At 39.5% G+C, this 16953-nt stretch overlaps 1 protein-coding gene across 3 annotated transcripts in view; it reads left to right on the plus strand.

Moving 5' to 3' along the window:
* Window positions 1–12098, plus strand: part of usp40 (ubiquitin specific peptidase 40) — a 114652-nt gene extending 102554 nt beyond the window's left edge. For all 3 annotated transcript variants that reach the window (XM_048598590.1, XM_048598591.1, XM_048598592.1), the window contains 4 exons: window positions 1369–1579; window positions 5650–5742; window positions 6297–6391; window positions 8405–12098. In XM_048598590.1, the coding sequence (XP_048454547.1) occupies window positions 1369–1579; window positions 5650–5742; window positions 6297–6391; window positions 8405–8525 (520 nt within the window). In that variant the 3' untranslated portion in view covers window positions 8526–12098. The remainder of the gene's footprint in view (window positions 1–1368; window positions 1580–5649; window positions 5743–6296; window positions 6392–8404) is intronic.
* The last annotated feature ends 4855 nt before the right edge of the window (window positions 12099–16953 follow it).

Genomic DNA, 16953 nt, shown 5'->3' on the forward strand with positions numbered 1-16953 from the left:
TGGCCTGCTGTGTTCATCCAGCTCTACACCTTGTTATCTGAGTATACTTATTGTTTTGTTTCAACTCATTGCTTGTACTGTATTGGAATTTTTCGTTGCTGATAATTCGGGAGTGTCGTAGAGATGCGTTAACTCCACCAGATTCTTTTGTATAGTGAACAAAGGCCATTTTTGCTGTCTAATGAGGAGGTTTCTGCACACAGAAGAAGACCAGACACGACTTTTCTCTTCTAATGATTTAAAATTCACTTTATTCTTGGTTACTGCGTTGCTGAAAACAAATACAGACAGTGTTAAATCATGGGTATTGACCACGTTGGAAATTGGATCAACGCTTTCAGTATTTCTTTTTGGTCTTGGTAATCTGAATTTAATTTATCCAGTAATGAGGCAACAGCACTCTAGTGGTGTCCTTTCCAAACTTGCATGTCTACTTAGGTGAACCAGAGAGTGAGAAATGTCGATGTGAATAGGATTTAAATTGCCTAGGGATTTTGATGCTGGAGAACTGACTGCATCGACCCAAAAGTTGTAATTTTGGCACCCAAAAAGGAAAAAAAAACTTTCTTTTATGTGACACTTATCATGGTCACTGGGTTGTTCAAAGTGCTTTCGAAATTTAGTCATTGTTTCAACGTAGAAAACCTGGCAGCCAATTTGGGCACAGCAAGTTTATACAAACAGTAATGAGATAATGACCGGCTAAACTTCTTGAAGGTTTTTTGAGGGATAAATATTGGCTAAGGCACTGCAAATAATTCCCCCTGCTTGGCAAAATATTGACATGGGATATTTCAAGTCCACTCAAGTAGACAGCTTGGATCCTTGATTTAATTTTTCATCTGAAAGGTGGCTAATAAACCCAGACATCTGTATGAAACTGTTCTTGCAGCTGCATTTCGAACAATATGTAGAAATGGAGACGCCTAGTATGGAGGAGGAGATCTGTGCTCCTCCGTTGTAGTTCCCTCATTACGTAATTTTTTGCCTTACTGATGTTTTCACCAGTATTTTCTCGCAACAAGTCTAGTGTTAAGTCTTGGAAATTGTTGTTGGAAATCCCAAATTTAGAATTCTAGATCTGTTGCTAACCATTAGAAAATCATCCTGATGTAGACATTACATCATTCTTTTGTTAGCACTGGATCACAAACCTGGAATTCCGAGAGTGCACCATTGTCACACAGCTAGCAATTTTCAAGTTGGTTCAATACCTCCTTTTCAAAGACAACTAGGGATTGTCAATAAATGCCAGCAATTCCAATTTCCGTAGAGTGAATTTAATAAGAAGAAAATATGCATGCCTGTTTGTGCAGTGACAGCAGTAGATTCGGTATCTTTTGGTGAATGCACTTGTTTTTTGTTCAGGTCTACTGAGTTGCTGTTGCGGCTGAAGATGGCAGTGCCTGGTGAAAGGATGTATTACCCAGCTGAAGAGTTGGTTTGGGACATATCCAAGGAATGCACAATTCGCACCCTTAAACAAAAAATCATACAGCACTATTTGTTGCCACTGGAACAGATTGAAATTGCCAAATATTTTCCAGATCAGTTTGAGTGGATGCCTATGACCAGCTGGGTGAGCAGAAAGACTCTCAGTATTTGGTTGTGCAAACTTAGTAGAATTAAATAATGCACTTTTATCTAGCATGACGTGTGTGCCTGCATGCTAAATAACCAGTAGTGATCCGTTTGTGTCTCCTGCTAGAAAGTGAGTGCAAATGATTTCATCAGCGTCTATTCTGTGTTCTCTGGTATTCCCCAAAGCTCCGTTCTCCGTCAATATCTATTCGTTTTGTAAATTCTTCCTCAAACATGGAGTTAACATCTAGATGTACACCATTGAGAGAAACCTTTTTTTTCGTCTTTCATTCTTACATATGATATTGAATATCAAGTCCTGCAAAGTTCAACCTTAAATGGGACTTAGTGTGCTCCTTCCAAAATTTCTGGCACAGATTTTCTATCTGCCTGTCCTTGACTGCCCTGCTCAGGTTGAATCAGCAGATGTGTCAATCTCAATGTCTCAATGAAACCATAATCCTACCTGGTCCATTACCAAGAAAATATAACAATGTAAAGTTGCCCATTTCTTTTTACTGTAGCCTTAATGACACTTTCACTTACAGCTCGTAATAATCTCATGCCTTCTATTTCTGCAAAGCTCACCTTACTAGACTCCCAGCTCTGCCCTGCACAAGCCAGCAACCCTATGTCCACACCTTTCATTTATAAACCATCTCCCATGTTCACGAGCTTTGCTTGCATAAATAATTTCAGTTCATTCATACTGTTCTGCCTGTCAGCTGGGGCTTTCTTTGCCTCAGGTCCATTGTCTATTCGGAAACATTTGTACACACAGGTGATAGATGTTTGGAATGCTCTTCCACAGTCAACCATGGATACTAGATCAGTTGTTAATTTTAAATCTGTCGTAGATAAATTTGTTGTTAAGCAATGGTATTAAACGATATGGAACGAAGGTAGGTATATGGAGTTAGGCCAGAGAACAGCCATGATCTCATTTAATGGGGAACTGGCTTGAGGTTCTGAATGGCCTACTTCTTTTTCTGTGTTCCTGTGTCAGTGGCAGAAGCCAGCCATTGATCCCTCAATCTATTTTTTTTTTTTTTTTACTTTACTTTTCTTCCCTACTTTCCAGTGTTCCAAAGCTTCACTGAATTGTTTCGATTGTTTCTGCATTGGCACCTGTAAACAATGCAGTCATCGTTCCTTGTAAGTTACATGACTGCGCAACCGCTCCAAGGGTCCATGCATCATGATTGGTGTGCAGATTATCGTTCGTGGCAATAACATCTGGTTCCAGAAATTGCTGCCGTGCAAGAACTTCAGAGGTCTGCACAGATGAAAACAAAGTTAACATGAGTGCTGCACCTAGTGCCATTCCTCCATAATTTTGACTTTTCATATAAAACTGCTTCTCACTCCTGACTGCCTTGACTTAACCTGCCCCATCACATGTTCAGGCATTGCATTCTAGATCTTCTCCACTTGCTGTGTGCAAAAACAAAACTTTTGCTCATGTTTCGTTTGCTTTCTTTGCCATTTACCATAAATTTTGATTCGCAGTCATTCCTTCCACAAGTGAAAACAGTTTTCTCCTATCTTCTTTGTCCAGACTTTCATGAGTTAAATATCTGTATCAACTTTGATAATCCAAAAAAGGTCCACAGATGTACAGATTAGGTGGAATTGTCAGGCTAAATCGCCCCATAGTGTCCAGGGATCAGTGCAAACTAGGCAGGTTAGCTATGGTAAATGCAGGATTACGGGGATAAAGTAAGGAGGTGGGATGCTCTTCAAAGGGTCGGTGTAGAGTGGATGGGTTGAATGGCCTCTATTTGCACTGTAGGGATTCTATGATTCTAACTTTCCTGTCAACCTTCCCTTCTCCAAGGAAAACAGAAGTTACTCATCCATGGACCCATTCTTGTGAAAGGTTTCTGTATTCTTAATGCCTGCACGACTTTTTGCGATCTCTGTAATGCCTTCATATAGAGCCATACAGCACGGAAACAGACCTTTCTGTCCAAAAAGTCCATGCAAAACATCATCCCAAACTAAACCAGTCCCACCTGCCTGCTTCTGGCCCATAATCCTCCTAAATCTTTCCTATTCATGTACCTATCCATGTATCTTTTAAACATTGTAACTGTACCAGCATCCTCCACTTCTTCAGGACGATCATTCCACAATTGAACCACCCTTTGTGTAAAAAATGTGCCTCTGATGTCTTTTTTTTTAAATTTCTGTCCTCTCACTTTAAAAATGTGTCCCCAGTCTTGAAATTCCTGATCCTAGGGAAAAGACAACTATCATTAACTATATCTATACCTCTCATTATTTTGTAAACTTCTTACAGGTCACATATCAACCTCCTATGCTCCAATGGAAAAGGTCCCAGCCTATCCAGCCTTTCTTTGTAACTTAAACCTTCCATACCCGGCAACATCCTGGTAAATCTTATCTGTACCCTCTGCAGTTTAATAATATAGTCATAGAGTTTTATAGCACAGAAGCGGACCTTTTGGTTGAACCAGTCCATGCTAACCATAATCCCAAACTAAACAAGTGCCACCTGTCTGTGCTTGGCCCTTATCCTTATAAAGATTTCCTTTTCATTTATCCAAATGTCTTTTAAACATTGTAACTGTACCTGCAACCACCACTTCCTTTGGAAGTTCATTCCACATATGAGCCACTCTGTAAAGAAAAAAGAATTGCCCCTCATGCCTTTTTAAAAATCTTTTCCTCTCCCCTTAAAAATATGCCCCCTAGTCTTGATATCCCCCTGCCCTAAGCAAAAGACACTTGACTTTCATCTTCCTAGTAGTACAGTACTCCAGAAGAGGCCTCACCAATGTCCTGTACAACCTCAACATGACTTCCCAACTCCTATACTAAGGACTGAGCAATGAAGGCAAGCGTGCCAAACGCCTTTTTAACCACACTGTCTATATGTGATGCAAACTTCAAAGAATTATGTATCTGCACCCCTAGGTACTTCTGCTCTACAATGCTACCCAAGGCCCTACCATTAATTGTATAAGCCATACCCTTGTTTGTTGTACCAAAGTGCAATACCTCGCATTTATCCAGATTGAACCCCATCTGCCATTTTTCAGCCCATTAACCCATTTGATCAAGATCCCTTCTTATCTTTATTATTGTCTAACATTTTTCTCCATATGCTGTTCAATGATTATCATTCTGCCATCAAAGCATTTTAGAAGACTTGGTTTTATAAAAGATGCCATACACACACAAACTCCGAATAAATTGGTTGTATTGTCATTACAGTTGTGTCTTTACGTAGTCAAGCTGTTTTTGACCATCGCTAACGCAGCAGCATGATACAAGTAATGTGGGCAGTTGAAAAATATCAACTTTCTATTTGGGAAAACCAATGTCTGCAACATTTAATAATTGGTCTTCCCATAGTCAGTGTAGGAGGTTGAGCAGGAGCAGCTCAATTGGAATGCTTCTTGTAATTCAATACCACAGTTAAAATGGATTCATTATAACTTTATATTAACTTCTTGTTCCAACTACTGTTAGTTCATTACCTCGATCCCCTGTTGTTTTACAGCTTCCGAAATTAGTGCTTGGCTTTAGGGAATAACTGATTATTCTCTAATGTCATTACATTGAAGAAGCTGATAGTTGATTGGTGCACAGTACTTCCGAAGGCTACCTTATGTTGAAATGGAATATACAGCATCTGAGTTCATGTTTTCTAATGCTATGAACGGATTGACTTTTTTGCTAATTAAGTATTTAGTAAAATTTGATCTTAAAAGAAACCTTGAATTTATTATAGAGCCTTTTATGACTTATGGATGTCCCAAAACACTTCGTAAGCAATTATGTACTGTTGTAATGGCTGCTAATGTGCACACAGCAAGCTCTACCAACAGCAATGAGATAGTAATGAGAGGATCTGTTTTTATGATGTTGGTATGAATCGAGTATTGACCAGGACATCGGGGAAAATGCGCCTTTTCTTCTAACTTTGATATATCAAAGCTTATGATGTCTTCACATTCAACCTTGTGGTTGCTACAGTGCAGTTTGAGCACTTTGTAGCTTAACATGTCTAGTGGTCTAAACCTTATCTTTTCTCTTTAGACACAAGTTTCAAAGAAGAAGAAGAAAAAGAAACTGCAGAACCTTCAGGGAGCGCCTTATTATCTCAAAGATGGAGATATTATTGGTGTTAAGGTGAGCCTGAGGTTGACTAATTTTGGTCTGCTCATCGCCATCTGTTTTTATATTAAATTTTACAACATGTAAACTGTTCTATGCTATTGTTTATGCTCCAGTGTGAAAAGAATTCCAGCCTGTACATTCTTCCTGTACCCTTTAGTTCTTGTAACATCCTTATAAAGCTTTTTGGACCTTCTCCAGTGTTTCTACTTTTTATTTTGTAGTGCAAAAGCCAGATTTCTGCCAAGCATAGTCTTCATAAGTTTTACAATAACTTCCCTTGCTTTTGAATTCCATTTGTCTAGAATTACTCAGGATTTTTTTAATCCTACTTTTCCTGTGGCAAATCTGCAGAAATTACTGCAATTGTATTTTTTAGTATTGTGAGAAACAGTTTATTTTGCAGAATGTCAAATTTGCGTAGGATGAGGGAATTCCTAAAAGCCACCAAGCCTTAAAAGAGGAATAGTCCATGTGTTGAAGGATGAAATGAGAATTGATCAAATTGTATTGGAGGACCTCACTTTCTTACACTTCAGTGGATAATTCTAAACATTTTATTCCTACAGAACCTACTAATCGACAAAAATAAGGACTTCAGCACTGTAGTTGATGACATCGGGAAGGAGAAACTCAGACTGGAAGGCAATAATAAAGACAAACGGTAATTTGTTTGCTAAGATTTAAAATTGCTAGACGGCACCCAGTATTATTTCCACAAAAGCTTACCTGCTGTAAGAAATGTATTGTAACATACCGAATCATCTCTAATTTATGCTGTGGGTTTCTAGTCATCTTTAGTGATCTGTAGTCTCTACAAAAAAATTCAACAAACTCTCACTTTGTAAGAAATTTGGAAGGAGATGAGGTGCTGGCGTTCTAGTTTACCTGTTTCCTTTAAAGCACATATACCAATAAGGCCATCTCTGTGCCTTCTTTACCACTGTATAAATGTGTGTGTATTGAGTGGTCATTGATATGCAGCCTTCAAAGATTAGGGTCCCGCAGTTCAGAGTAGGAGCTCATTTAAATCAATTCGAGAGGGCATAAGGAGGATACAGATGTATATGGACTGTTGAATGAATGGGCAAAAATCTGGCAGATTGAGTATAATACAAAAAATGTGTTGTTATTAATTTTAATAGGAAGAATAAAAGATGAGTATTACTTTAACAGAGGTTGACTGCAGAATTTCTAGGTATTCTAGTGTGTATGTCTCAAAATGTCAGTATGAAGATAGAGCTAATAATTAAGGCCAATGAAATGCTTTATTTTATTACAAGATGAATTTAACATAAAAGTAAAGATGTTATGTTTTAATTATATAGAGCATTGGTGAGACTGCTTTTCGAATAGCTGTGCAGTTTGGTGCCCTTATTTAAAGGAAGGAGGTTAAATGTATTAAAGACAGTTTAGAGGAGGTTACTAGTTTGCTACCTGGAATGAGCAGTTTCTCCTCTGATGAAACATTGGACAGGTTGAGCTTGTTTTCACTTGAGTTTAGAAAAGTGAGGGTGACTTGATTGAAGAGCACAAGTTCCTGAGTGGTCTTGACACATTGTTGTGGTAATGATGTTTCCTCTTGTGGGCTAGTTCAGAACTAGGCACACTATTTATAAGTTAGCTATTGCCCTTTCAGGACGGGTGAGGAGAAACTTTGAGTCATGTGACTTTAGAACTCTGGTTCAGAAGGCAGTGGAAGCAGGACAATTAAATATTTTCAAGGTAGAGCTGGATTCTTGTTAGGCAAGGGAATGGAAAGTTTTTGGGGTAGATAGGAATGTGGAATGTGCGACACTCTCAAATCAGTAATGATATTATTGAAGGTGGAGCAGGTTCAAGGGACAAATTTACCGATTTATGCTCCTAATCTGTACATTTGTATTTTTACATGAACATTGACTTTAATCCTGAGATATAACGACGTATTATTTAACAATTAAGTCAGTCATTCTAAGATTTTGTTGTCTGAAGTTATCTTTATGATGCTGTACAATATAGTTCAGTCTGACTGGAAATGTTGCGTTGCCATTTGAGAAGAGTGCCTCCTCCATTAAGCACAACATAATCCAGCAGTTTTTTTTAAATCCTAAACAAATGAGCAATTTATTTACATGATCTATAACTAAATGAGAACAGTGGGGTGCGTGAAAATAAATTATGATAAAGGAATAGTTGATTTCTGTAGATTCTTCAAACTTCCAATATCTCTATGTTGTACAAGATGTAGTGACAATGATGTAGTGTGTCGTGACAATCTAGTGTTTGTGACATGCGCAGTTAACCTGCGGAAGTTTGAACAGAAAAGGCTCATTTAATTAATTAATTAATTAATTATTTTAGTTCTGAGGAAGGGTCACCGGACCCGAAACGTTAATTCTGATTTTCCCTTCACAGATGCTGCCAGACCTGCTGAGCTTCTCCAGCAACTTTGTTTCTGTTCCTGATTTACAGCATCCACAGTTCTTTCGGTTTTTCTCATTTAATTAAGTTGTTTTAAAAATCTCTGTGCCCTTAGTTTTATTTATATGTCGACTTTAGCAACTTCAGCACACTAAAACTTTCCAATGCCCTTTACAGAAGGATTATCAAGCCTGAAATATTAAGAATTGTAAACTCAAGTGCAAGCTTAATCATCTGAACATGCAGCCAACGATAATTTTTTTTTCTTTTGCAGTCATCAAGCTACTGTCCAGCAGAGTGGAGATGCCCCAGAAAGTCACGAGAAACAAAAACCTTATACTCGTACCCGCAGACCAGAGGTGGCCTTATCGATCAGTGTAGCAGACTTCAGATAACAGCTATGGAATCTGGATGAGGGTACCTAAAAGAGCGGATGAGCTCTTGCAGTGACTGTCAGAAGTGCAGAGCTGAGTAGGAGTAATGAATGAACAGAGAGATTCATCACCTACTAAATATGCAGGAGTGAAGGTAGCTGGTGGTCTAAGTTATAGAATTATGTTTGAGGATTAATCAGCAAGGGCTGTCAAATTCTTCACTCCAGTTTGGTGTGCCGTGATGAGGTTTCCTTCTGTCTCAAACTGGGAGGAGAAACCTGACAACGCATTATCAAAACTAAGAGAAGAATTTTCTCCAGAGGGTCTTTGATTTTTGTTTTGTCAATAACTGCCTAAATCAATATTTTAAAAGAAATTGATTTTCTTCTTGCAAGTATTCAGAACTAATTTTTTTTTTAAAATACCTATGCAATAAATGGGAATCCATTCCCAAGAAATAATTCAAAGCTTCTGACACACCAGCAATTGGTGCTTGTTTACATTAAGGAAATCCAGTGTTGCAGCTGTCAATGCTTTATGTAATGTTCTGCTAATATGCTTTTGTGAAAATATCACTCTCAGTTCAGGGGTGATTGATATGTTGATTGGACCATAAAATCCAGTGTAGATCTCACACCAATGTGGAGGCTGTTATCACATAGAAAGCTGGTTGGTTGTGACATGAAGGATACTGGACAGGTGTAACAGTATCACAGTTAGTGGATTTTATGGTCTGACTTTCAGTGAGAACCTGACTTGTTGGCAAGGACTGTGTCCCTCACATGAACAATTTGTAACCTCAGGAGTTCCCAGGTCAGAGAGAACTTGGCTTTTTAACATTGATGCAAAAATGGTGTAAACTGAGGTAGAGTCAGAATGCATACTTCTATGGAAGGGAGCAAAAATGTTTATGTATGAGCCTGTGTTGCCAGTGGGGTACTATCTCCTTTGGAGTTTTTGTTTCCTAACTTTAATTGTCACAATGACGAGAAAACTGCTTATTTTGGACTAGTTGCTTTGCCAGTTACTCTGGGCTATCCGATGCCTTAATTAAAAGACACTTTTTAATCTTTCGGGTGGACTAACTATAGAGCAGTCAAATGTAGTTTCTACATGACTAATAGGACAGACAGACCAATTCCCTTTTGCTAAGTTAATATCATAAAAGACTTTCCACTTTGTTCAGTTTCTGGTTATTCTGGTGGTGTAAGTATGATCAAGTACCCAGTCCTTGGTGTGCTCCTGATACTCAATGGCACAGGAATGAGGAGACAATTAGATTTTAAAAAATGTAAGCAGTTAACTGACCCCATCTAACAGAATACCATTGTTTATTGCTAATCGAGTATGACAAACGGGTGCAGAGCCTCTTTGCACAAGAGGTTGAGTCTTATGATGTATTGATCTGCACTGGGCTTCTCAGGAGATTGAGGCAATTGAAAGTAGAGGACAACAATTAGAAAATCACTCTGCAATATTGTAAAATATTCTTGTGAAATTTGTAAATGCTACAGAGAAATCTGCAAATTTTTCTGTCAAAAATGATTAGAAACTCATTAGAATTATATTTCTCCTCGAAACGCAAGGTTGTAAAATGTCGCCTCTAAAATGTGGTTGAATTCCAGTTACCAGTGCCTGAGTGAAGAATTTCAGCATAAATTGTGGAACTGTTGTAAATGCTAAACTGAATATGATGTTGGCACGCAATCGTTTTCTTTACTGTGCAGGATGTGGATGTGTCTTAGAGATTTTACATGTGCTGTGACATAATATGGTAACCTATGCAGTATATGTGTTCCTTGTTATTGCCCAAATTGTTAGAAACAAAACAAATAATATCAAATTGAACCAAAAAGCCTTCAGGTCTGCACACAGCAAGTAATGTGCATCATTAAGCCAGAAGGAAGCAGATGGTTTCATTGTGGCGAGAAAGGGTGAGAAGCAGCATAGGAGGATTTGAAAGCCAGTTCTCCTGAGATGTATAGAAAACATTGCTTTTATTTTTCAAGCAGTCTGTTACTAGCCCTGTGCAATGGTTTGGTTTAGAAGAACTGGATTATTTCACGTGAGTTAGTGTGGTCAAGGAGGACCATAGGTGACCAGGTGGCTTTTAGGCTGATAACCATTAACTTGATATTTCTTTCAGTAACAATGGACCAGATATATGCAGAGTCCTTAAATACTTTTTCTTTAAAAAAATGATCAGTTCAGCTGTTTATCTTATTAGTAACTGTTGTAGCTCTAATTTGTTGCAGTTTTTAAAATCTATTGTAGCCCTCTTGGGGCTCGTTATCCCTTCTAAAACAGTTGTCCTAAATTAGTGCCTTGTCCTGTACTTATTTATGCCAGTAGATGCCACGTAAAACTAGACTGTTGGTGTATGTTGTAAAATGCCATTTTTCACTGTTTGTTTGGATGTAAAGTTATCCGTATGTTGATCGCAAATTCCTCTTCCAAATGGCCCACCTCATTAACCTTTATCTCCATAAAACAAGTTTCAGCTTCAGCCTCACATCATGCAGTGATTCTGGGGTAGATTTACCTGTGCACTGGAAATGATTTATTTTATTTTCAAATTAGGTGCAGTGCAAAGAGATACCCTTGTCTATTTTCGATCAATGCAGCATCCAGTAAAACACTGACTGGAAGATGTGAACCTCTTCAGTTACTGATTGGGTCCTCCTAATTATTAAGTAATTCCAAGACAACCTTAAACTAAATTTCTTCCCTACAACTCCACTTGCTTCCAGTAGGTAAAGTAAATGTAAAGACAGAGGAGGACAGAAGAGCACACCAGGTGGATGATTTAGTATTAAAAGGCAAATTCTGTTAATGAAGGCAAATAACAAGGCAGTCTGTAGCAGATCTTCATTACTTCAGGAGCTGATCAATATACATGTGAATGGTTTGAATTGATTTGTTCTATACTGATAGTCTTTGAATGCAACATGAAGTTGGCATTGCTGTTTTGACCTCTTCTTTTCGACTATATATTGCCACGTGGGGGATGCTGGGAATTTCCTGTGGAGCATCTCCCACTCCACTGCTGGTGTTTGCACTGAATTTTCGCCAAAGTTATAGGAGAGACTCAGAATTCCTGCAGGAGTTTCAGCAAAGCTAAACATTATGTAGATCCGTGTTGTAAATAATTCAGTCCCATCCATTAGATTTTGGGACAGGTAAGGAGAGAGTGTTGCAACAGAGTGTAAGGCAGACAGAAAGAAAAGCAAATCATGTTTTAGCATGGAATAATTGAGACTTTGGTGTGAAGGCATTGCACTTTTTCATGTGTCATCCAGGCTGTGGTCCAAGAAAGAGAGAAACACTTGCAGGACCAGCAAGGTTGCAAATCTGGTGCTCGAGGGCTTCAGAACCTAGTAGAAAAATACTTCAACAAACTGCTGCAGAAAAGCTCCTCCAATGTGAGCAACCAATTATTTATCAAGTCATTATTCTAATCTATTTTCTGGGAAGTGGGAAACTACTTTTTGAATTTTCCTAAGATGTTGGAATCGGTTTATTTTTATCAAGGACATAAACAAGTGCAATAAGTTATGTAAATCTATAAATTGATTAAAGAATTTATACAAAACAGCTTTTGTGATTGTGGTATTACTTTCTTTGCTTTGGATGGTTTTGAATTTTAATATCTGACTATTCATTACTGATCCAGATATATCTTTGCGTGAACTTTGGATCACTGATTCCAATAATGCGCAGAAAATGTTCCAGTGAACCATTGGACGAGTTTAGACAAACTGCATTTTTCAGGTTGTACCAAACTATTACACTCCTTGCAACACTTTGTTTGAGTTTGAATTTGTTGAGATGGTTAATGTATTCACCTGATGATGGTACAAATTCTAGGTAGTTGAGAACCTCATAGTTTTGAACCTCACTAGATATTGAAGAGTTGTTTGGATGATTATAAGCTGTTGTGCAGCAGTAAAACCCTCAATTTTCATTCATTTAGCACCTCTGACATTGTTAAACATCCCAAAATCCTCCATAAGTTGTTATCAAACAACATTTGGCACCAAAACATGAGAGATACTGGGTCAAATGCCAAAAACATGGTCAAAGAGATAGGCTGAATGATGCATCTTAGAAGAGGAGAAAGATGCAGAAGGAGTTCCAGAAGTTCAGGTCTAATAGCTGAAAGTACGCCAGTGGTGGGCCACTGAAATTGAGGAGGAGCCAAAGGCCAGAATTGGAGGAATGTGGTAACATCTACTGAAAAACCAATTTGGTGGACAGACTTTTGAAAAAGTGCATTCTTTATCAAATTAAAGATCAAAAGTTTCTGTAACAATCTGAAAGGTTCCATATAAATGCAAGATTTTTTTTATCATGTATAAATGTTGGTTTAGGACAGGGCAAGATTCCGTGCTGACGGCAACCAAAAAGAGTTGATAATCATACCTGGATTTTCTCTTATCCAAAATTCTGTGGATGAATGTGCTGCATATGTCATATTGAGTCATCTTATCAATGACACGGGGCAGATTTGACCTCTGCTCAATGCATAGATGGATAATGATAGTTGCAGCAGTATTATTGGAACTGGCCTATTATAGGTCCCAGCTTCCTCAATTATGTAAAAATCTGCCAGAGTTTAGAGCATCAAACAGCACAGAAGGAAGTCTCTACTTGTCTGTGCTGGCTCTTTGAAATACCTATCTGCTTGTTTCCATATCCCTCTTTTCCTTGCCTGTTCATGTATCTGTCAAGATACCTCTTAAATGTTGCTATTGTATCCGCTTCTACCACCTCTTCTGGCAGTGCATTCTAAGCACTTATCTGTGTACAGGAAAACTTGCCTCTGACATCTCCTTTAAACTTTCCCCTTTTACCTTAAACCTATAATTGACATTCTACCCTGGGAAATTGACCCCGACTATTCATTCTATCCATTGCCTGTCATAATTTTGTAAACTTCTATCAAGTTGCCCCTCAACCTCCAACGTTCAAGTGAAAATAAATCAAGTTTGTCCAATTTCTCCTACAGATAACACCCTCAAAACCGGGCAACATTCTGGTAAACCTTTTCTCTACCCTCCAGAGCCTCTCCATCCTTCTGATAGTGTGGCAACCAGAACTATGGCTTAACTAAAGTTCTATACAGCTGCAACATGACTTGCCGATTTTTACACTGTGTCCCAACTGATAAAGGCAAGCATGCCATATGCTGCCTTGATGACCTTATACACTTGTGTTGCCACTTTCAGGGAACTGTGAACCTGTACACTTAGATCCCTTTATGTTAATGCTTCTGCCAGGTATTGTATACTTCCCTCCTGCATTAGACCTTCCAAAATGCATCACTTAACATTTGTCTAAATTATATTCAATCTGCAATTTCTCCATCCAAGTCTCTGGCCTATCTATATAATGCTGTATCCTCTGGCAATCCTCCTCATTATTCCCCAATCTTTGGGTCGTCCGCCAACGTACTTATCAGATCACCTACATTCTTCTCCAATAATAAACAACAGGGGTCCCAGCACTGATCCCAGTGGAAAACCACTGGTCACAGATCTCCAGTCAGGAAAATACCCTCAAAATAAATAAAAACAGAAAAAAATTAGTTGGACTATTTACATATTGCTTCAAGAAACCCTCCTGGACACGCCAGGACACTTGCTGACTGACTACTCTGGTTCCCATCCCCCTGCCACCCTGGTTTAAATCCTCCTGAGTGGCACAGCAAATTTCCCTGCCAGGATATTGGTGCCCCTCCAGTTTAGGTGCAACCCGCTCTGGAAGATATCCCAATGATCCACATACCTGAAGGCCTCCTTTCTATGCCAGCTCTTTAGCCACATTTTTAACTGTGGTATCTTCCTACTCCTAGCCTCACTGGCACGTGGCATAGGGAATAATCCCGAGATTACAACCCTAGAGGTCTTGCTGTTCAACTTTCTACCTAACTCCCTAAACTCCCACTGCAGGACCTCATCACTCTTCCTGCCTATGTACTAATATGGACCATGACCTCTGGTTCCTCAATCAACCCTTTGGGAATGCCCTGTGCTCATCAGATACATCGTTCACCCTGCCACTAGGGAGGCAACACATTTCTCTAGAGTCTTGCTTGCGACCACAGAAACGCCTATCTGTCCCTGACTGTCGAGTCTCCAATTACTACTGCTCTACTGTACTTTGACCCTCCATGCTGTACAACAGAGCTAGCTGTGGTGCCACAGGGGACCTACACTGTCAGCCTGCCGCTTCTAGTTGTCACCTATCTTATCAGCCTGAACTTCGGGTGTGACCACATCTCAAAAACTTTAGACTGATGCTTTGCATACTCCTAACTATGTCCAACTGCCACTTCAACCAATCCATGTGGTCTCCCAGGAGCTGCAATTGGACACACTTCCTGCAGATGTAGCCGTCAAGGATGTTCGAACTGTCTCTGCTTTCCCGCATTCCGCAGGAGAAGCATACTATCCCACTGCCATTTTAACCACTAGCATCTATTTAATAAAAAAATTTCTATTATGATAGTTTACAGTTAATCAAATGATCCCAAGTGCTAGATTCTCACTTAAAAAAAATACTAAAAACACTATTCTGTAAATAACAGTCTACGTACTCTTCTAAATCCCAGTTCTGGTTAATGGAAATTGAAGGTAAGAAAAAAGAAATCACTTAACCAGTACTTACCAATGAAGAGCCCTTCTGTCCAAAACTTCACCTTTGAACTTGTGATGTCACGAGGCGCAGATCCCACAATAGTCCATGATCAAGGTAAGGCTGTTTTTGTTTATTTCAAAAATATATTTTATACATAAAAATATCTTTGTATTCATACATAGTCACTAAAGCAGTTTGTTTCTTCATATGCTACTTTAAGAACCAAACAAACATTTTGAGTTTGACTCTATTCAGCAAACAAACCAAAGGCATTTCTTACTTGTACAAGATTATATTTACATATATTTGAGGCATCAGAAGGGACTGATAACTGATTGGAGCCCATTTAATTTCAGCAGCAAGACCTCAGACAGTGGTCTTTCCCCACTGTGCCTTGGTGGCAGCTGCCCCCAGCTTTAGTGCATCCCTCAGCATGTGGGCCTGGACGGAATGTGCCAATCTGCAACACTCAGTTGAGGTCAACTCCTTGCTCTGGAAGGCCAACAAATTTCAGGCAGACCAAAGAGTGTCTTTCACCAAGCTGATGGTCCTCCCGGCACAGTTGATGTTTGTCTTGGTGTGCGTCCTGGGGAACAGACTTTAGACTACAGAATCGTGCATCACAGAGCTGCTCGGAACAAACCTTGACAAAAGCCACTGCTCTTTCTCCAGACTTTCTTTGCAAAGGCACATTCCAGAAGGAGCTATGTGACAGTGCACCATCACACCCGCTCCCCGGCAGCATAAGGCTGCTACTTGAAACAGGGCCCAAAATGCCCCATAGTCTTGTTTTTGCCTACTCCAGTCACTGTTTACGTGATCCCCTTCTCAGTTGTGCTGACTGAGCCAACTTCTCTCAGAATCTTCCTCAGTTGCTTCTCACCGGTGCCCTCTGTTAGAATATGGTTCGGAATTCTAGCTCCCAATTATTTCAACGACTTAACCTGGTAGATTCCATCTCACGAGACAACGCTTTTCACTGCCATGGTCAGATCTGTGTTATTGCCTGGAATAGAGCCCACTCTGGTGTGGCAGTCTTTGCCATATTTGAAGAGACTGAGAAGATTCAGGATTCTCTGGACTCTCTTCCAACAGCTGAGGTTTTCATTTCTTTTCACCTCATCCAACAGCCAGTGTCCAGAGGTCACAGCTGTTAGTGACTATATCTCAGTTGTAAATGCTAATGTCTGACATCTTCATATTTCACCTACAGGTGTCCTTGTAGCAGAGCTATGGATGTCCATCAGATTGTGGCTCAGTGTCCAATTCATCATACAGTGGGTCTTTGGATAGATGGCCATCTTCCATCCAGTGAATATAGCCAAGCTTAGTACACATCCTTTATTCGTTAACAGGATGAGGGCGTCGCTGACTAGGCAGCATTCATTGCCCATCCCTAATTGCCCAGAGGGCAGTTAAGAGTCAACCATATTGCTGTGGGTCTGGAGTCACATGTAGTCCAGCCAGGTAAGGGTGGCAGTTTCCTTCCCTAAAGGACAGTAGTGAACCAGATGGGTTTTTCTGACAATCGACAATGGATTCACGGTCATCATTAGATTCTTAATTCCGGATATTTATTGAATTCAAATTCCACCATCTGCCGTGGTGGGATTTGACCCCGGGTCCCCAGAACATTGTCCGGATCTCTGGATTAACAGTCCAGTGATAATACCACTCGGCCATCGCCTCCCAGATGCTGTTGGCTTAATGAGTATGTGCTAGTGAAATAAGCATGTTCTTTGAGTTGTTGACTTTTTTTAATATCCTTGCCAAAGATGCTAGGGATATATCAGAAACAGTGACGGAGAAA

Source organism: Rhincodon typus, chromosome 7 (assembly GCF_021869965.1).
Source record: "Rhincodon typus isolate 14 chromosome 7, sRhiTyp1.1, whole genome shotgun sequence".
In the NCBI taxonomy this organism is placed as follows: Eukaryota; Metazoa; Chordata; class Chondrichthyes; order Orectolobiformes; family Rhincodontidae; genus Rhincodon; species Rhincodon typus.